The sequence below is a fragment of the Schistocerca nitens genome, chromosome 4 (assembly GCF_023898315.1).
Source record: "Schistocerca nitens isolate TAMUIC-IGC-003100 chromosome 4, iqSchNite1.1, whole genome shotgun sequence".
Classification (NCBI taxonomy): domain Eukaryota; kingdom Metazoa; phylum Arthropoda; class Insecta; order Orthoptera; family Acrididae; genus Schistocerca; species Schistocerca nitens.
The window spans coordinates 720182365-720204542 of record NC_064617.1 but is presented as its reverse complement, the minus strand read 5'-3'; the positions used below and the strand labels follow the sequence as shown (position 1 = coordinate 720204542).

Sequence of the window (22178 nt, the reverse complement as noted above, 5' to 3'; positions counted from 1 at the left end):
TCGAATTTCGAAAACCGTTTTTCGCCATCATGTTCATATGTTAAGTCCTGAAGCGGATTTGCAAGCCCAATTAAATACGGCGTCTAGAAAATAGCTGTTTCAGTATCTGATTTAGTCAGTACAATCGCTATTTCTCTTCACTTAAATACTAGAGGTACACAATATCATACTCAGTCTAGTACATATAATCCTCCTTCACTGCACAATAAGTCATCCCGTCCATATTAGACGAATATGACAGTCCAGGTAAGTCTCAAAAACTGTTGTGCGTTTACATTGGACCGAAAATTGATTGTGGAAGCGGAAAACCGACAGCGAGAAACGGATTTTCAGAATAGATTTTTGAGTTTTACACTTGTTTTACATGACCAACCAGAAACGGTATTGTGAAATCTGTTAATGAAGTCAAGTTTTGGGAATGCCTGTGAACATAGCCAGTGAGGTTATGAGTTCCAATCCGTGATACATGAAGCCGTAGTAAAGTATCGCAAGTGAGGAACTAACAACGATAAAGTTTGGTAATGGCCAAAAAAAACTTCATAACGTAGATTGTTGATCATGATCAATTTTATGTGGTAAAGTGCTGTGAAGCGAAGCATTTCAAAACACCAACATTTATTTGCCAGCGAAAATAAATACAAGGAAACACATAAAACAATATTTATAAGAGAATAAATAGAGCCAGTTAACTTTGTGGGGACCTAACACCATGGAGTCGCCCAGAACCATATCGCTGCCCTGAGAAAGCTCAACTAACCTCCCTTACCTGCAGTTAAGTTCGCTATGGTCGATGTTTGTGACAACATGCTTTGTACCTTGTATGATACTGAAATGTATTTGTGTGGAACCTTACGACTTCTTAGTTATTATTATACGTAACTTAAGTCTCGTATTTTTTTCTTACAAACGGTAACTAATAACGACATAAGCAAATGTATTTTTCTCCTTCATTAGAGATGACTTCTTCATTTAAAATATTATTTAGTCAAAATTACTTCATCGACAATATATATCGTGGGTGACAGCACTGTTATGTTACTGCATAACCTAAATAATTTTTCGTGTTCAGATATATAAATTCGCTTGTGGAAGACCACACAATGGAAAAAATATTCAAGTCGTCACGGAATATTTGCAGTACCACGAAAACAAGGCACAACAATAAAATAAAAATTAAGAAGAAACGTTAGCACAAAATCCATGGGACTACTGACGAATGGGATACATCCTGTCGGCTTTGACCAGCGACGTCAGAATTTTCCAGAGATGATTTATGACACAGATTTAACAACAAAAACAAGTGTTCAGAAACAAAGGGCTGCAGGAGAGAAAACAGATGGTAGGAATATATCACGTCAATTAATATTTCGATCAAAATATTAAGGATATTGCTTGTTTGAGTCCTAGTACATCTGTAAAAAATTAAGGAAAAAAAGGAATAGAAGTGACGTTAGCATTAGTATCCTGTTCTACAGTTGACCTACAGAGTGGTACAAATTTGACAAGTGTTGCTTCTTTCACCTCCACTACTGCTACTATACATAATATTTGTAGCCCATACTTCAGTTGGCCTATATAGGTCAACTGAAGATTATAATACTAGTACTAACGATGACGAAGAAATCAATGTACGCAACATTGCCATCCCGTACTTCAGCTGAAATACACAAAGGTGACCTATATAGGTCAACTGAAGACTAGAATAGTAGTGCTAGTGGAGGCGAAAAATGGCGAGATACATATTGTTTGGATCCTGTTTTATTTATTTATTTATTTGCGTCCAATATCTTTGAGTTACATATACTACACCCTAGATGTTAGACAAAATGAAATTACATTAATATACTGTTACGTTGATTGTATACTTTACATTTATAAATTGTTACATTGTTATATTGCTATATTGTTAGATTACATTTTTATATTGTTACAACAGAAATTAACTTATTTTTCAAGATACTGTGTTACTGAGTAAAAACAGTTTTCCAAGAGATATGAAGTTATAGAGTTGCTTGCAGTTTTTAACTGTTGTGGGAAAATACCACTTGATAGTGAAGAATTGCATATATCTAGCAGTGGTGCGAGTATCTGTTCAGCTGATACTTTTATAATATAGTCTGCCACATCCCCAACTATGGATGAATATTTATTTTTTAATGACTTTATGGTGTTTAACAGTTCTTCCCTACTTATCGGTCGAAGGAACATGGATGTATTTGTTACACTATTTCCAGAAATTTCCTCTAATATTTTGTTTGATGTTTTTCCCATTTGTTACTTCACTAGCTCACCAGCAATATTGGTGTAGTAAGTATTGAAGTGGTTAGCAATTAATTTGGGATCAGTGATCTTGTGGCCCACCTGTGGCAATACAATATTTTTGTGTGTTTCCATCTTTCCAGTAAGTCTCTGTACCATGTTCCACATTGTCTTAGCTTTGTTTGATGGTTCCATAGTAAGTTTGTCATTTTCCCTTAATTTTGCTTCCCTTATTACACAACTCAGAGTTAACTTGTATTTTTTGAAGTAGTGAGCAAATTCAGGAGTGCTGTCTGTTTTTGATAGTGCAAAAAGTTCTCTTTTTCTTCTACTTTGATCCCAGATGTAATCCTAGTTTTGGGTTTGCTGGGGCCTTTACAAATTATTATCTTTTTTGGAAATGCAATTTCAAAACAATGTCTGTAAATTTCCATGAAATTATCCAGCTTTTCATCTGTGTTGTAACTGTTGTAGATTTTTTTTCCACAAGTGGGTACTTAGCATATGTTTGAAGTGCTCATTATTTTTTATGCTGAATTTTCTCTTGTAGATAACACTTCCATTCCTAGACAAGTCAATACTTCTGCATACGACAAGTAGCTGTGCATTGTGGTCACTGTAGCCAGTATAAAGTTTTCTGAGGTGTGCATGTCTGTGTTTACAAAGATATGATCAATAAGTGTAGCACTAGTTTTTGTTATGTGTGTAGGGGAGTTTATTTTAGTGCACAGGTTCTATTCTTGAAAAATATTAAGGAATTTTTCTCTTTGGGAGCTATATGTTAATAGGTCAATATTAAAATCGTCACACAGAACTATAGTTTTGCAAGTATTTTTAAGTTTCCCTAGTGCAAGGTCAAGTTTTTTTTAAAGAAAATGTTTACATTGCTGTTAGGTGATCTGTAAACACACATTATTATAGCTTTTCCTGACGTTATTTCAATAGCGGAGGCTTCAAAGTGTTTTTCGCTTCCTAACTGATTTACACAGTCTGTTATGTTATATAGTCTATGTTTTCTTTTACATAAATGCAGCTTCCACCAAGTTTTGATATTGATCTGCAAAATTAGTTCGCCAGAGTGAAACTGGTTATGTTTGAATACTATAAATGGTCATTCTCTAGCCAGTGCTCGCAAAAACATAAAACTGACACCTCCTTCCACTCATTGCTAGGAAGCACATTTATTTCATCAAGTTTGTTTGGTAGGGACTGTACGTTTTGGTGAACGACTTTTAAAGTGTATGTATAAGTTTATTCTGTAACACATTCCTCTATGGCACCCTCAGCTACTCTAAAAAACTTCTACCTGTCCCTTGGTGTGTGTTTCTTCCCAGCCATTTATCCAATGTGTTTTGGACCATTTCTGTGTTATTCGTTTTTTCCTTGTGTTTCGTCCTTCCTTGTGAGTCCATTTTGACCCCTATCACATGTTCTGCTTTGTTTTTTGGGCTTTCATTGCCTGTTATGAGCCAATTATCCAACATACTGGTAAGTTTTCTAGCGTAATGCTTTACAAAATTATATATTTTCTCTGTTAGGTATTGTTTACCAGCATAGTTCTTCAGTTAATCTATATAAGTAAATGATACCATTATATATGTCACTTTTTTCATCTAGCTAGCACCAGTATCCCATAGTTCAGTTGACCTGTATACGTCAACTAAAGTACAGGATACAAATTTTATGTATGTCGGTCCTTTCTCCTTCAGTAGTGCTAGTGTAGACTCGAAAAAATTGTGGTGATACTAGTAAAGGAAAGGGAAAAAGAGCAACAACTGCAAAATTTGTATTCTGTACTGCAGCTGACGAACTCATACTTAACACAGAGCAATATAATACGATAAAGAAATACATCAAAATAGACAAGTTAAGTAGAACAAAAAATAAAAAAACTTACCATATGCAAAATATGCGAAGAAAAACCACATACCCACATACAGAAGAAACACAAAATCACAAAAAAGCATGCATACATACAAACACATAAACCCAGAAGTTCACATCAAGGAAATGAAATAAAATAATTAAACAAAAATCCACAGAAGAAAACTGCCTAACATAAGAAAACAAAGAATGGTGGCTTATCCCCAAAAAAATCCAAATCAATAATTTAACCATCTCGACCAAACCTACCCTGTTTCTTAATTATCAGTTACCCCCACTCGCACCCCAACCTGAAATTAAGTAACAAATTTTGGAGGATACGTTTGTCCAACACATTTAAGGAGACACTTAAACAGGCAATATGTATTTGGTTTACTACATCTCCATGAATATTCATCTAAATGGCTCTGTACTGTCGAAATGTGCCCCTCCCCCTCCCTACAACAGATTTTATGGCTGACCATTAACCTTCTATACTATTGGTACAAACCCCAGTTGATGAAGATCTGAATTCAGTGTTATGATTGACGACAAGATGCCTAACACCTCTATCCCCCAAATCCTTATTTGAAGAAAAACCGTCAGAAATAACTACAGTGCCCTCTGCAACATGATCTTTACTTAATTTCACCAACACTTTCTTTGTTCGAGTACAAACTACTTTAAAAACAACATTGTCACATTCTGGACCTGAAATTACAGCCACCCAAACCCATACTCCCACCACAGGTTCCTCCCTGTTGTACCTGGTTTTGCCAAAATGAGACTCATCGATTTCTACTCTAACACCCCCCGCCCCTCCCCGCGCCGAAGGCCCCCTATACTGTATATTCCCCACAAACTTCTCTACGGAACGAATACCAGTCTAAAACGGAGGCTCACTCACTCGACATTGATGCACATACAACCACACAGGATACCTCAAACATCAACAATGTAAAATTTTTATTTTATCCGTCAAGGCCAGTTCCGAATCCTCAAACAAGTTTACTCGTCTAATTGAACGCCATAGCCGATCTTTGCTACACCTTCATATGAATAAATCGTGAGTACGATGTGCAGACACATTTATCAGGCGCGTATGTTCGTTACACTCACGACATCGAACGTAATCAGCAGGAAGACCAGACATTTGCAAAAATCGAATGGTTCCCGACATGTCTATGCCCAAAGCCTACTTTAAGTCTTTCATATTCATGGGAATAGATAAATTCATACCTACAAACGAAAATAAAGAACTAAAAATTCTTCTAAATGAAAAATTATACTTCCAAATAATCTCAAACACACTAGGAATGAAATTAAGTACCGAATGAATTGGAAAGAACCAATTTAAATCAATGCAAACGAAAAAAACACTACACAACGTCTAGCGCTGTCATTTAAACACACATTCATTTATTTCAATTTACAATAATAGCGCTTATCCACAACAGACAACCGATTCATTATCTCGAAAGTAAAGACATAATACTAATGAGTAACCTAGTATAACATACATAAAGAGGTTAACTTCCGATATTAGCAGACGATGACAGTCAAAACTCTCTTTCCGAGACCTTAACATGATGTGAAGGCAGTGATCTCTATGGAGATCACTGGGTGAAGGTCTTTCGACGCCTGTGCTAATTCCGCCATTTGAAATGCGTTGTAGAATGTTTTGACGTGGCGTGACGTAACTGATTCGACGGCCAGTGTGAACTGGACTACCGTCTTTCGAGACTGCACAGGTACGGCCATGGAGGTATACCTCCATGGGGACGGCGGTGGTCTGCATGTCACGTTTTTCAAAAAAAAAAAAAAAAAAAAAAATGCGGAAATTCCTACTCAGAAGGTATTTTTTCAAGAAAGATTAAGAACTTGTGCAGATGATACAGGCTGATTGGCGGAAAAGTGATGATGATCATGAGTCAGCGGCCTTTAAATCTCGTGTGACAGAAGACAAGGCAAACCGCTTCTAATTTCTGTTGTTAGTTTGAGAATTTATTTCATTGCTTCACATAGTAATCTGACAAAACGGTGTTTATCAATTAGGAGACGAATGTAATACTGTAGGGCAAGATTTTTATATGATGGTAATGAATCAAGGGGGTTTACAAAGTTCTGTGTTGCTATCGGTCCCGCGGTTGTTGTGAATCATCGTTGATCTCTGGAACTTTATCGTTAGTTGAGGAAAGTCCGGAACATTTGTTGGGGGGCTAGACAGAAATTCCTGGTAGTGAGGTTGGACATGTTCTTTCGTGTTCCGATTCTACTCTGTTAGTATCCGTAATAGTTTGCACGTGTCAAGATTAATCATTTGCTGAAAAACATTTATTTGTGTTTTGTGACTGTCGTATATTGGCAGTGACAGCAGAAGACAACACAGCTGATGGACAGAAGCATTAGTTCCCGCAGCTGAGCAAAGTATGTGAAATTCCTGTTCTTCAAATTAAAGGACTGTAGTAGCAGTATTGAAATATCAAGGGTAACGCCGCAAGTGCAGGTACGTGTCCAGTGAAAGTAACAATTTGTAATTTAAGATTTATAGTCTTTAAAGAATGATTTTGTTGGGAAGAAGAAAAGGAGTGCGAAGCTTTAATGAAAATTGCCGGTGGGCTTTATAAATTTCATATTTTCTACATTCTATAGAGACAGTTGTTGACAAGGTTGCTGTGATTAACATACCTTTCTATATATTTTAGGTCATTGGAAAAAATGTGTCTGCAAGGTTGTTTCTCATTTTTTCTTAAGTTTACTGCTAACGTTACTGTTATGTGAACACAGTCATAATTTGTTTATTTATTTATTTATTCATTCAAACAATCATCATCCTAAAATCTTTCCAGATTGTGGGACACAGAGCAAACACAAAACAAAACAGTATGACAACACAGTAAAAATACAGTATCATTTCAGTGTATACATAAAATGTAGTTTTAGCCATAAGACCTTGCTCTAATTGTAATAGCTGCTTTGTTTTGTTTTAAGTCTCGTGTATTTCAAATCTTCTGAAAATTCAGCTACTGAATAGAGGCAATGATCCACTTAAGAATGCCCTAGAGGTTATACAATTGTGTGAATGATATGATTTTGACCTTATGTGGAAGACTGCTGTAAATTTGTAATCTTCTGTTTATTGTGGAAGTTTTGTTGGAAGATGTCCTCACTGACTGGCCAGAAAGCTTTCCCTTTTGTGTTGTATCTTTGTCATGGATATTAAAGTTTTCATTTATGTCTTTTAAATTCATTTATGTCTTTTAAATTCTTTCTAACGTACAGATTTCTAGTACGTACGTTCAGGGAAATGGGAGGACTGACGAGTTTACAATTCTTTACAGTAGGATGCTATAGAATTGAGCAAAGCAAGCAATTCAGACAGTGCTTGCTATAACAGTAATCACAGACTAAAACATATTTTTATTTAGTGTTCCATTTATTTTGTTTGTGTATGCTGTTTAATGTTATTTTGAAGCTGTATGCCTAACAACTTTGTTTCCAGAGAAATTTAAGTTTTGTTGGAGTTTGACACTGGTGTTGCATGCATCACCTTTTAAACAGAAATTTTGGAGTTGTGTTTTTTGTGTTTATCAATAATTTATTCCCGAGAAACCATCTGTTTAGCTGTACTGTTGTTTTATTTACTACTGTTGTAGCTGACTTAAGGTGTTCCCTGTTATAAGGATGCTTGCGTCATGTGCAAAAGATTTGTTTGTGATACACTGTTGAGGTCTAAATTGTTATATGCAGGAGAAAGAGGCTTGGCCCAAGAATCAGTCCCTGAGGGACCCCTGCCCCCCTTTTTCTGTTTTGTGTTTGTCAGGTATTATGTGAACCAATTTAGAGCAGTACCTCTAATGCCATATACTTGGAGAACCAACAGTGTGTTGTGGTCCGGGATGTCAAAGGCTTTACTTAAGCCTAAAAAAAATGCCAGTGGCTCTTGGTGTTTTGTCCATTGTTTGCAGGGCATGGTGTATAAAGTCATAGATGGCACTGAGTGTTGATTTATTTTTCTTGAATCCATGCTGACTATCAGCAAGAATTTTGTTTTCCTCTAAAAATTTCATTAACCTTATTATACATTACTTATTTTATGAAAAGGAAGGTTGCTACTCACTGTAGAGCAGAAATGTCGAGTCGCAGATCGGCACAACAAAAAGACTGTCACAAATAAGCTTTTGGCCAGAAAGGCCTTTGTCAAACACACACACACACACACACACACACGAGACTGCAGTATCTAGCAACTGAAGCTGGCTTCTGGAAATGTGTCTGTCTGAAAAGCTGAATTGACTACATCTGAAGTGAAATGTTTGTAATACATTGCTTTATGATGCATTCTGGAATACTATCAATTCCTGATGAAATTTTCCTAATAACTGATGCAACTCTGTTGATTTCATCTGGAGTTTTTCTGCAAACATAGATTGAAGTGGAACAAGACTACACTTTGGTTTCTGTTTCTTCCTGGTATCTGTTTTGTCACTGATTACTAAATGTCTGCATAATAACACCTGAAAATATTTGCGATGTGTTGGGATCAGTTACACTGTTGCTCTCGTTCAGTGATATTTGCTTTCTTCTTTATTACTTTCCATATTGCTTGGCTTTTATTTGCTAACTGTGTTATGAACTTACCATTGGCCATTTTTTGCATGGTACAGCATTTTTGTGCACTAAAATGTGTTTCTGAATATAGTTGTTGAGAATGGGAGATGTGTTACGGTTTTTCTTGTAGCTAAGCAATTCTCTCTTCCTCGCACTTGAGATTTATATATCTGTTGTTGTCCATCTCTTTGCTTTTGGGATTGCGCCTCTTATTACTTGCATTATGACGGGGAATGCAATTACAAAGTAATCTCTGAAGAAGCTAGAGAATTTCTCAAACTTTTTGTTGATATCATCTGTTTGTAAAACTTCTTCCCACCTTTCTCCTGGTAATAGGGAAGCCAGTGTTTCTAAATTATGTGTTGAAATGTCATGCTGTTACATTTCTTCTGTAGTTCTGGGTGGGCAGCAAGTACTTTTGGAGAAGTAAAATCTTGAGCTTCATGATCAGTAAGTTTTGTACTTTATAAATTTTGCGGTACAGTTTGTTTTCACAAATATCTGATCCAGGGCAGTGACAGCAGTTTTTGTGATTCTGTTGTTGTTCTGTCCCTTTTTAAGTTAAACATACCTGCACGTACTCCAGCTTATTTAGGAATGACTCAAAATTTCCATTTGGGGAGTGATAAATACATGCTACAGCTGTATTTGCCTCACAGACTTCAGTGAATGCCAGCTCAGTCGCTTTCTGCATTGATGATTAAACTTATTAATAGATTTATATTTTAGACCTTGCTTGATTATTTATATTTCAGACCTTGCTTGATTAAAATTACGGTACCTCCATTTTTATGTATTTATACAGAAACGAGTTGCTAGTATGTACCCTGGTATAGAAAAAAGACAGTTTGGTCATTCTTGCTTGGTAAAAATTTGTCCATAAAAATTCATCTCTGTGGGAGCCTAGAGTCTTGGAATTGTTAGTCTGAGTCTTTTCTTCCAATGAGCTGTGGCCCACTTGTGCATAAGAGGGAGATGATTGTTTTGGTGAATGGAGAAGATGTGAAGATGCATCAGTTTCCTTTGATATTGTATATCATATCTCTTTCTGTACAGCAGTTTTTGGCAGAGCTTGTGAGACATTTTTTCTCAAAATTTCACCAATTCAAAGGGTTGCATTTTAATATATGTTCAGCTTCTTGTCCTGATAGCGTGCCGCCTCCCCCCCCCCCCCCCCCCCCGCCCTTACACACACACACACACACACACACACACACACACACACACACACACACACACACCTGGATTCAGTTTTACTATAAAGAACAACAACTCAACAAGTCTAATTCTCAGACATGGCATTTTGGCACTGCTTATAAATATGGTAGTAACATTTTGAACTGTATGTGATCTTTTGACACTTAGTTGCTCGTGGTGCCTCTTTGTTACAGAAGAGTCCATGTCACAGGAATATTTACTGTTCTCCAGAATAAAACAATACTTTATTGCAATATTTTGGGCGTTATAGGTTTTCCATTATTCTATGTCTCAGCTAGAAGTCAACCCTTAACTCCCCCCTGTGGGTTCGGGGGTAAGAATAGGCCCGCGGTATTCCTGCCTGTCTTAAGAGGTGACTAAAAGGAGTCTCAGCTGTTTCGGCCTTTAATGTGATGGTCCCCTGAGGGGTTTGACCACTCTATTTCCAAATTTTTCCATTACTGCGTACCATTTGGGGAAGGACACCTTACGTGGTGCATCTTAAATCCATCTTGCCCTAAGATCTGGCACACCTGATATTTTCATGGAGTTGGACTTACATCGAGCTTCCGGCCACATCCGCTGCAGTGTGTTCCGGATAGCATTCCTTCCCTCCATTGTGCACTTCCATCTTTGCCCTCGTGATGTACATGGATATTTCGACACCCGATATCCAGCACGGTAGCCAGTCCGTTGTGGTGGGGTAGTCATGTACCCTCTTGGTGGTAGCCCCCTGACTACACAGGGATCGCACTGCTGATGCCTGAGCTGCTACCTCCCCACGTATGCCGAGGAGTAGATGCCTATGCCTTTGGGGCATCGGGACTCCCGGCAAAGGCCATCCTGCCAGGAGGTCTTTGCTGCGGCTGGGTGGCGCCCATGGGGAGAGCCCCTGGTCGGAGTGGGTGGCATCAGGGCGGATGACCCGCAATGAAGCATGGTACATCATCTCTTGCTGGTGGGCCTCCACCAGAAGTCTCTAAGCAATCGAGGTCTAACCTCAATGGAAAGAAATTTGATCAGAGATCATTTCCCTCCCTGGCCACTCCATGGGAGGAACGTTTGTCCAAAGAAGGCAGTGGAGATTATTCACCCCAGTACCTCGTGTGTACGTGAGTAGATGGGGAATCATTTATGTCGACCAAGCCCCAGTTTTTTGTGGAGCATTTAGAGGACAAGTTCGGGGAGATGGAGGGCTTGTCCAAAATGCGCTCTGGGTCAGTTCTCATCAAAACAGCATCCTCTGCCCAGTCACGGAGGTTGCTCACTTGCGACAGGTTGGGGGATGTTTCCGTCACCATTACTCCCCATAAGAGTTTAAACATTCCACAGGGATCTTCTTCTGCAGTCCGACGATGAACTGCGCGCCAATCTAGAACGACGAGGTGTTCACTTCGTCCGGCGCGTCCATCGGGGTCCGAAGGATAATCAGGTAGCCACCGGTGCCTTCATCTTGGCCTTCGAAGGTGATGTTTTACCCGAAAAGGTCAAGGTGATGGTTTACCGCTGTGATGTGAAGCCATATATCCCTCCTCCGATGCGGTGTTTTAAATGCTGGAAGTTCGGGCACATGTCACCTCGCTCTACTTCCGGCATCACATGTTGAGATTGTGGACGTTCTTCGCATCCCAATACTCCATGTGCTCCACCTCCCATCTGTGTTAACTGTGGAGAACACCATTCCCCCTGCTTGCCGGACTGTAGGATATTCCAGAAGGAACGAAAGATAATGGAATATAAGACCCTGGACCGCCTGACCTACACCGAGGCTAAACGGATGTATGAGCGGCTCCATCCTGTGGCAATGACGTCAACCTACGCCGCTGCTGCAACAACGGTTCTCCCATCGTCACTTATCGTTGGCTCTAAGATCTGTCAGAATCCACCGGCCCCCTTGGTTGTGGGGGGCACTTCACTCCCTGTTGCTCCTGCTCCATCTTCTTCAGGAGCAACACCCCCCCCCCCCCCCCCAACCATCGGGGACATCAGTTCCCCCTTCCCAGCCGGAGAAGAGTAAGACTTCTTCGGCTACTCTCGCCAGGAAGGGGTCCCTTGGGGACCTACCTTCGCAAGTTCCGACCGGTGGAAAAGCGGACACCCGCAAGTGGCTGAAACCACCACCAGTCTCTGGTCGTAGGGCCTCACGGTCGTCGTCCATCCCTGAGACTGACCCAGTGAAGCCCTCCAAGCCTGAACCACCGAAGGCACAGCGAGAGAAACAGAAGAAGAAGAAAGTCCCCAATGCTAACGACATTGCGGTGGCACCCATCCCACCGCTTCCTACAAGCACTGCGTCTGAGGACGAGGTGGAGATTCTGGCGTCCGCTGAGGACCTCGATCTCACCGGTCCCTCAGATGCCATGGAAAGCACTTGCACGGGTGCTCATTCGGAGGCAGCAGGTGACCCAGCAGCGTAATCTGCCTTCCCAGTCCCGTCACGCCTTTCTCAGACATGGACAATACCATCCTCCAGTGGAACTGCAGCGGTTTCTTCCACCATCTAGCTGAGCTCCGCCAACTTATCAGCCTTCACCCTTTCTTCTGCATTGCACTTCAGGAAACTTGGTTTCCAGCAATGCGAACCCCCGCCCTTCATGGCTATCGGGGTTATTATAAGAACCGGGCAGCTTATGAAAGGGTGTCTGGTGGCATCTGCATATATGTCCTTAACTCTCTTCACAGCGAGTCTGTCCCTCTACATACAGCTTTAGAGGCTGTCGCTCTTCGGGTGTGGACGCCACAGGCTGTTACTGTCTGCAGTCTTTACCTTCCACCGGATGGTGATGTCGCGCAGCATGTCCTGGCTGTGCTGATAGCCCAATTGACGCCACCTTTCTTGTTACTGGGCGACTTTAACACCCATAACCCTCTGTGGGGTGGGTCAGTGGCAACAGGTCGAGGCGCCACCGTTGAGCATTTATTGGCGCAGCTCGATCTCTCGATTTTAAATGATGGTGACTCCACACACTTCAGTGTGGCGCATGGCACATACTCCGCCATTGACCTATCGATCTGTAGCCCTAGCCTCTTACTGTCTGTCCAGTGGAGTGTGCATGACGACCTGTGTGGTAGTGACCATTTTCCAATCTTTCTGTCTGCCACGGCGTCACTCTTCTGGGCACCCCAGCTGATGGGCTATGAATAAGGCTGACTGGGACTTGTTCTCCTCCATTGCCGCTATTGAGCCTCTCTCTAGTGACGACATTGATGCGGTGGTTCACTCAGTCACCACCAGCATCGTCACTGCCGCAGAATCTGCCATTTCCAGTTCTTCTGGGTCCCCTCGGCGGTGGACTGTGCCATGGTGGTCTCCTGAGATCGCTGAGGCGATTAAAGATCGCCGGCGGGCGCTACAGCGTCACAAGCGATATCCCTGCATTGAACACCTCATCACCTTCAAACGGCTGCGTGCGCGGGCCCCCCGCCTTATCCGCCAAAGCAAACAGGAGTGCTGGGAGCGGTATGTGTCCACCATTGGCCTCCATGTCTCTCCATCGCAGGTCTGGGCCAAGATCCTATGCTTCTATGGCTATCGGACCCCTGTCAGTGTCCCTGCACTCTCACTGAATGGAGCAGTTTGTACAGACTCCGACGAAATTGCCAACAGCTTGGCAGAGCATTTTGCTCTTAGTTCCGCTTCTTCCAATTACCCACTGGCCTTCCGCTCCATTAAAGAGCGGATGGAACGTCGGAGCCTTTCTTTTCGCACCCACCATTCTGAATCTTACAATGCTCCATTCAGTGAGTGGGAATTTCACAGTGCCCTTGCCGCTTGCCGTGATTCCGCTCCTGGGCCAGATCGCATTCACTGTCAGATGCTGAAACACCTTTCAGTGGACTGCAAGCGACGCCTCCTCGACCTTTACAACCGTCTCTGGGTCGAGGGTGAGTTTCCGTCGCAATGGCGGGAAAGCATTGTCATCCCCGTTTTGAAACCGGGCAAGAGCCCTTTGGAGGTGGACAGCTATCGCCCCATTAGCCTCACCAACGTTCTTTGCAAGCTTCTCGAACGGATGGTGAGCCGGCGCTTGAATTGGGTACTGGAGTCACGGGGCCTTCTGGCTCTGTCTCAGGGTGGATTCTGTAAAGGCCGCTCCGCCACCAACAATCTGGTGAGTCTGGAGTCGGCCATCTGTATTGCCTTTGCCCACCGTCAGCACCTGGTCGCTGTCTTTTTCGACATGCGGAAGGCGTACGATACTACATAGCGTCATCACGTACTTTCTACGCTTCATGGATGGGGTCTTCTGCTGCTCTTTATCCGAAATTTTCTGTCGTATTGTACCTTCCGCGTGCAAGTCGCGGCCTCTCATAGTTCCTCCAGAGTCCAGGAGAACGGAGTACCACAGGGATCTGTCCTCAGTGTCTGCCTGTTTTTAATCGCAATAAACGGGCTCGCTGCAGCGGTGGGAAATTCTGTCTCCGCTTCCCTGTATGCTGACGACTTCTGCCTTTACTACAGCTCTACTGGCATTGCAGCTGTTGAACGTCAGCTACAGGGCGCTATCCGCAAGGCGCAGTCTTGGGCTGTAGTGCATGGTTTTCAGTTTTCAGCTGCCAAGACCCGCGTTATGCATTTCTGCCGGCGCCGAACGATCCATCCTGAGCCGCGGCTTTATCTTGCCGATGAACTCCTTGCTGTGGTGGAGACCCCACAGGTTTTTGGATGTAGTTTTTGATGCCCGGCTGACTTCGCTGCCTCATATTCGGCAGCTTAAACAGGCGTGTTGGCGGCATCTAAATGCTCTGAGATGCTTGAGCCACACCCGCCGGGGTGCCGACTGATCTACCCTGTTACGGCTCTACCAGGTGTCAATCCAGTCCCGTCTGGATTATGGGAGCCTGGCTTATGGCTCAGCATCCCCATCTGCGTTGCAGGTGCTGGACCGAATCCTCCACAGCGGGATACGCCTTGCCACTGGTGCTTTTCGTACCAGCCCTGTGGACAGCATACTAGTGGAGGCAGGTGTCCCTCCACTGCGGTTACGGTGCCAACGTTTGCTGGCCGCTTATGCTGCCCATGTTTTCAGCTTGCCCGGGCATCCTAACTGTTGGCTACTATTCCCAGAGTCGCACGTCCATCTTCCAGAACGTCGACCCAGGGCTGGCAGTAAGATTGCGGTCCACGTCCGAGAGCTTCTCTCCGGGCTTGGGGCCTTACTTCTTCCGCCTCCTTTCAGGGCACCTCTGCGTACACCCCCATGGTGTGTGCCTCGCCCTCGCCTTCAGCTGGAATTGGCACGGGGCCTGAAGGACTCAGTCCCTCCGGAGGCCTTCCGCCACCGCTTTCTTTCCCTCCTTGCAATGTATCAGGGCTCTGGCATTGCGTACACTGACGGCTCGATGGTTACTGGTCGTGCCGGTTATGCGCTTACTCTAGGGGACCATTCCGAACAACGTTCATTGCCGGCTGGCTGCAGCGTTTACACTGCAGAGCTGGTCGCCATCTTTTGTGCCCTAGAGTATATCCGCTCCTGCTCAGGTGAGTCCTTCGTGATCTGTAGTGATTCCTTGAGCGGTTTACGAGCTCTCGACCAGTGTTTCCCTCATTCTCGGCTGGTGATGGCTATCCAGGAGTCCCTGCATACTCTTGCCCGTTGCGGCCGCTCTGTGGTCTTTGTGTGGACCCCCGGTCATGTCGGTATCCCGGGCAATGAATATGTTGACCGCCTGGCGAAAGAGGCCATCAGTAAACCATCTATGGACATTGGCCTCCCAGAGACTGATTTGCGAGCAGTCCTCCGCCGAAAAGTTTTTGCACTTTGGGACACTGAATGGCGCGATTGGATCACGCCCAATAAACTCTGTGCCATTAAGGAGACGACGACTGTGTGGCAGTCATCCATGCGAGCCAACCGCAGGGACTCAATCGTCCTTTGTTGGCTCCGCATTGACCACTCTTGGCTGACACACAGTTACTTACTGCGTCGGGAGGACCCTCCTCTGTGTCGCTGCGGGGCGGCTTTGACAGTGGCCCACATTTTGTTGGCCTGCCCCCTTTTAGCTGTGGTCAGGCAGACATTTGCGCTGCCTGATACGCTCCCTGCCCTTTTAACTGATGACCCTGCTATGGCTGGCTTAGTTTTACGTTTTATTCGGGCAAGGGGTTTTTATCATTTAATTTGAGTGTTTGTTTTATTTTATTGTTTTGTGTTGATTCTGGCCTTTGGCCTACAGTTTTAAACTGAGTTTTTAATGTGTTCTCGGTGGTTGGCTTTTCCTTTTTTATTCTATGGTCGGCCAACCACCGCCACACTACGTGTGATTTTAATTTGTTATGTCTGTTCTTTGTCTGAGTTTTTCTTTTCCTGTGTTGTCTGTTGTCTCTATTATCCGTTTTTTTTTTTTTTTTTTTTTTACTGTGTGTGGTAGTTTTTAAGTTTTGGAACAAGGGACCGATGACCGTTGCAGTCTGGTCCCTTTAATCCCACAAACCAACCAACTAACCCTTAATTTCGAAACTGTTATTAAGCCCCTTTGTTTCAAGCTTTTAGATGTGAAGTTATGGTTCTGCACAAAGCTATTGACATTTTCAGGAGTTGTGCCACTTTTGATCTGCTTGGATGTAGCCGTGCTCTTTTTTCACCATACGGTATTTCTTATTTGTCTTCTGTATCAGCTATTGTTTCATTCCTGCTTTTAGATTTGCCATTTCCAGGTGCAGCAAGATTCTTTAGTAGTAAGCATGTATTCTGTCTGGTGCTTTGTAATGCTCTATTACACGAATGCTTGTGTTCTTCAGCCACAGTATCAAGATATTTTTTTCTCTTTATTACTCACAAAAGATGACATATGTAAAAGCGCCATGGAGTTGAGTCTTTACCAGGATATGAGGATACGTAATTGTGAACTACCCAGGAAATTAACAGAAAAAAACTTGGATTAGTTCTATTATGGGTTATGAAAGTGATTGGTTGAATCATTGTGACATTATGACCATGGAGATAAAGCAGGCAGTCACTCTGTGTTATCCATCTTGATTGTATTAATTTTTTGAAATGGCCAGTTTCAGTTGAACATGAACCATCCTCAGATCAGATTGTGTCAGTTACAAGAGTAACCCATCCAACTATCAGCATAATTTACATGCTAAAAGGCAGGTAAAATTTGCTTATATTTGGGTGGGTTACTCTTGCAACTGAACAATCAGGGGCTACTCTTATGACTAATACAATCAAATCTAAGGACGGTTCTTGTTAAATCAAAACTGGTCATTTTAAAAATTGATGCAATCAAGATGCGAAGTAAATCTGTTTAATCCCTGATATGAGGACTCTTCATGGTTGGAAGTGAAGAATGTAAACTGGTAGTAATAATTAGTGTCCAATGAGGAGCAGTGGTCATGGTTGTTTTTCCTTGTGTGTGTCACTTTATTACAAATGTTTGAAGATATATATACTAATTAAACATTATTTCATTGTAGTTTTCGTACAACACAGACTACAGATATTTTTTATTCAAACTCTTGGACAACTTTTTTGTCATCAGTCTTCTGACTAGTGTGATGTGGCCCATCACGATTTCCTCTCCTGAGCAACCCCTTCATCTCTGAGTAGCACTTTCAACCTATGTCCTCAATTATTTGCTGTCTTCCTCTACAGCTCCCTCTTGTACCATGGAAGTCATTCTCTCATGTCTTGACAGATGTTCTATCATCCTGTCCCTTCTTCTTATCAGTGTTTTCCACTTATTCCTTTCCTCTCCAATTCTGCGCTGAATCACCTGCCTGTCTCTATTATGTACACTTTTGTAAATACTTGCTGTGAAGCACAGAGCACAGATATGGAGCATCACTGTGTAAGGGTAGTTGGTCGGCACCACTCCTCTTCCTGTGGCAGACAGTAGCAAGAATGGGCTTGCTAACTCCTTTTCTTACAACCACCTTCTATAAGCTGCCAAATGCATGCATAATACACACAACTGGCTCTATCTTGACACCATGACAGGCTTTGGGAATGGGTGAATTTCATTGTGAACATTATTGGCTCAGCTTTTGACTGATTTCCTCCCACATCCATACTGTTCTTCATTGCTGCTTGAGCTGCTCTTATTGCAGATACAGTTTGTCATGCTAGATGGCAATGGGATGGTTTAAGCTCTCTTCCTAAATTTAATAGCTGCAATAGCTTCATGAGACTTCAGTATCTTTCCCCTTCTTAATCATCCAACAGATACTTGTGTTGCTACAAGAAATCGAGTTTCTTTGCAAAGGGACGACGACGACGACAACGACGATGATGATGATGGTATATTGTACAGTTTTAACAAAAGAGCCAAATTTTAAGTAATATAAATTTGGAAATTTTAGGTAGACACCAAAGTAACTTACACTTGCATATTTTTATCTGAAATTATTAACTTTTATATTTACAAAGAATAACTTCAAAGGAGTGAGAACCCTGTAAAAGTGCCCAAAAATGTTAACTTTCTACCTTAAACTATAAGGCAGTGCCAAAATCCCAGAAAAGATGAGCGAAGAATCAAAAAATACATGTGTATCAGGTGCTTCTCTAATTTGTTTGTGTCGGTCTCAACATTAAAACCTGCCAGAAACAGTTAAATTTCAACCCTTGCACTAATAACTTTTTCAAACTATTACAATACTATGAAAGGAAAGTTGTCACTCACCACATAGTGGAGATGCTGAGAGGCAAATAGGCACAACAAAGAGACTTTCACAAATAAGCTTTCAGCCAGCAAGGCCTTCGTCGAAACGAAAGTAAACACACACACACACACACACACACACACGTGCGGAAATGCAAACGTAGCTTGGCTTGATGCCAGAGACTGCAGTTGTGTGTGTGTGTGTGTGTGTGTGTGTGTGTGTGTGTGTGTGTGTGTGTGTGTGTGTGTCAACGAAGCCCTGGTTAGCCGAGAGCTTACTTGTGACAGTCTTTTTGTTGTGCCCATCTGTGACTCAGCATCTCCACTATATGTTGAGTAGCAACTTTCCTTTCATAATATTGTTACAGTCCGTCCTGGATTTTCCGTTGTTTGATTTTCAAACTGTTAGTAAGATATGCATCTGTTGACTAGTGTTGTGGTGTTGTAATTGAATGTTGCTCTCAATTCAGTCCAAACATTCATGGTAGCAGAAAATTAAGTTACTCCTATTCTCTGTAATGTGGCAGTATATGCGCACTATCAAAATTGAAACACATACTGCTGTGACATGGTGGTGCTAGAACGTAAACATGGCAACACAATTTGAAAGCATAAATCATTTATTAATGTGGATATTTTACAGTAAATGTAGTTTGCTGTGTGGCATCTGATATCCCATTCCTGATAAAATTCAAGGTCCAAATAACTTTGATGTCTCTGGCAGTTTGTAATAGTTACTTGGACTGAAAATAACTTACAGACACTAATAGTTAACTGCTCATATTGCTTCATCAGTAGCAACTGCTGTGTCGGAACAGTAGTCGCCATAAGGACTTAAAAACTGTCTGTAGAAGAATTGGAAAGGAACTGCTGTAACTGTAATCTGTAACTGAATTGTAATCTATAACTGAATTGCAGGAAATGTACTCAGTAACTGTATGACGGGGACTGAGCTCTGTAAATGAATATTGGGAATTGAATGAGTGTCAGGGGTGCACGGTCTTTTGTGCCTGTTGACGAGAACATCTCCATCTGTGCCTGTATTTCTTAGAAGTGAAGTAGCCTGTGGTTGACAGTGCTCTCAATGGCACTAGCAACATAGCCATAGCCGATAGATTTGATATGCACGGTGAACATGGTGCGGCAGCAGCAGATAGTCCTGATTAGCAAGTGCCATCTGGAGATTGCCGCTTGGTACTGGAAGGCACCTGGCGAGTGATGTGTCTGAGTGCTGGTGACCTCTTGTGGTATTACTCTGTACCTCTTGAGCTATGTAGGCACCAACTGGGTATTGAAGTTCTAATGTTTACTTATAAATTTCATTCAAAGTACCACAATTTTTTCTTGATGAAGTATGTTTTTTGTTGCAGGATGAATGCTGCTAGGGCAGCCCAGAAAGTCTGTAGGCTAAATGTGAATGGTACCACGGGTAAGTGTATTTATCAAATAAAAATATGTATTAATGCTGTGTAAGTAATGAAATTCGGTTTAAACATCATAGCTTAAAACTGGTGGATTATATTCTCATGCAAATAGTGCTTTTATTCTGCCGTAGCTTGAATTAATGTGACATTAACATGTGGAAATTGTAGAAATGAGATGTTTTGTTTTTTTTGAGGTAGCTGCAGAGGGAGAGCGACAGTCTGTAAAGATCATTGGCACTCTAGTACAAGCATAGCATGAAAATATGAAATATTCACTTTTCAACATGTAGAGAACAGTATTAACATGGGATACTGAATTTTGGTACTTCATTGAATTTGTTTACACAACTGACAAATTTATTTGTATCTGTTGTTTGCTTCTGTGTTTTTCATGTATTTGTCCTTTGGGAGTATTCAATTAAGCTTTGTTCATTGTCATGGGATGTAGCATCACTATCTGCAGCTGGACTGAGCCAAGAAGACATGTCACTCTGATACTATCCATGATATACCTTAATTATTTTCTTGTACGGTCACCTTAATTCAAGTTTCTTGATGTAGTGGACCCTGCTAAGCAGTGCCACCAATTCTTGCTATCTTCTTCTTCATCTACAGAGGGTCGAGGGCTGGAAGAGAGCTTTGAACTTTTCAAGCTACTAAATGATGTAAACATCTTCCAGTAACTGTTTGCTGTATTTCATCTCCAATATATATCAACATTTACCACAGTGGGTGTACAGATTCTTGTGAATCGATAGAACAGATTGCCATCTCCAAATAGGTTCTTAGAACAGAATAGAATACAGCAGAACAGAATGGAATGAAATTTCTCTTAAGCTTTTTTCAACTGTTTTCGGGTGTTGTCGGCAGTACCTCTTGTTCTGTGCCTACAAAACAGCACCAAGGTTTACTTAAATACTGTACAAACAACATTTTTACATGAACAGCTTCCATTGGCTTGAGAGGAAAAAGTGTAACATGTTATTCTGAATGTACAGCACGTCACACCACAGTTTCTTCTCAAATTCTATTGAGAATAATTTCAAGTTTGCTCTTACAGTATTGATAGGGAAAGACTCCTCCACCTAATAACTCTTAAGTTCTTCCACATTACACTAAAAGACATATTATATCCATAACTATTACAATTGTCTTATACTTTCACAAATCCTTTATGCATTAGCACACTCTTATCAGAGACAGTGTGTGTCTTTTAGACTAATTTCACTTCTGATTTGTTAAACAAGTTAATAGCACATAACACTCTTACTGGTGACAACACTAATTCCATCTACTGCAGCCCAAGTTGAGTGTTACACTATTTCATTTTTACTGAGCTGTTACCGTATCACAGTCCTCTTTATGAATAATGTTTGCTTCCTTCCTTTACTCCCCTGCCCCCGTCCCCCACCTCCTGCTCCCCGTTTATGTGACATCACTCAAATGTATTTTAGATCACAATACAAATGATCCTTTAGCTTACCACACAAAAAAAATACTGTCTGTGCCAGTATGTCTTTGTCTGCTACTGTGGATTACTTGTAACATCTCTCAGCTTTACCTGTGAAAACAGGTTGTAATTACCACAATGTGAATTTGAAGCAATTTTGACTATTTTTTTACTGTGACTGTCTCAAGAAATATGTAAAGGTTTTTTTAAATTACCGCTACCAGTCACAAACTGTGTCAACTATTGTATTACTTATTTATTTAGCGACATGTTTCGAGGGCTATACCTCATCTTCAGGCTAAATGGCATTACAAAAACAACTTTACAATAAAGTCTTACTGATGTTACATAGTCTTTTCGTAAATGCTGTGGTCATCTTCGTTCTTCTGGCGTGGCAGTCTCGTTGTGATGTGTTGAGGTGTTTCCATTTCCGTGGCTCTCTTGGCCACTGTTCACAAATTGTCACTAACATAGCAATAACTTGGAAACATGATCACAAACAGTTCTGTAGTGCATTGGACCGCCATCTTGTCCACTGCACTACAGAACTGTTTGTGATTGTGTTTCCAAGTTACTGCTATGTTAGTGACAATTTGTGAACAGTGACCAAGAGAGCCACGGAAATGGAAACACCCAGCGAGACTGCCACGCCAGAAGAACAAAGATGACCACAGCATTTACGAAACGACTATGTAACATCAGTAGGACGTTATTGTAAAGTTGTTCTTGTAATGCCATTTAGCCTGAAGATGAGGTATAACCTTCAA

The 22178-nt window shown here is 41.7% G+C and overlaps 1 protein-coding gene across 5 annotated transcripts in view; it reads left to right on the top strand.

Annotated features, from left to right (window-relative positions):
* The first annotated feature begins 5709 nt into the window (after positions 1-5709).
* The window catches only part of LOC126252937 (RISC-loading complex subunit tarbp2-like), a 108347-nt gene continuing 91878 nt past the window's right edge, over positions 5710-22178 (top strand). The window contains exons 1-3 of one of the 5 annotated variants that reach the window (XM_049953933.1): positions 5985-6401; positions 6491-6628; positions 19908-19966. In XM_049953933.1, the coding sequence (XP_049809890.1) occupies positions 19909-19966 (58 nt within the window). In that variant the 5' untranslated portion in view covers positions 5985-6401; positions 6491-6628; position 19908. Of the gene's footprint in view, positions 5874-5982; positions 6629-19907; positions 19967-22178 lie in introns of those variants that run through there. The other 4 variants (XM_049953935.1, XM_049953934.1, XM_049953932.1 and 1 more) reach the window with 4 other exon arrangements.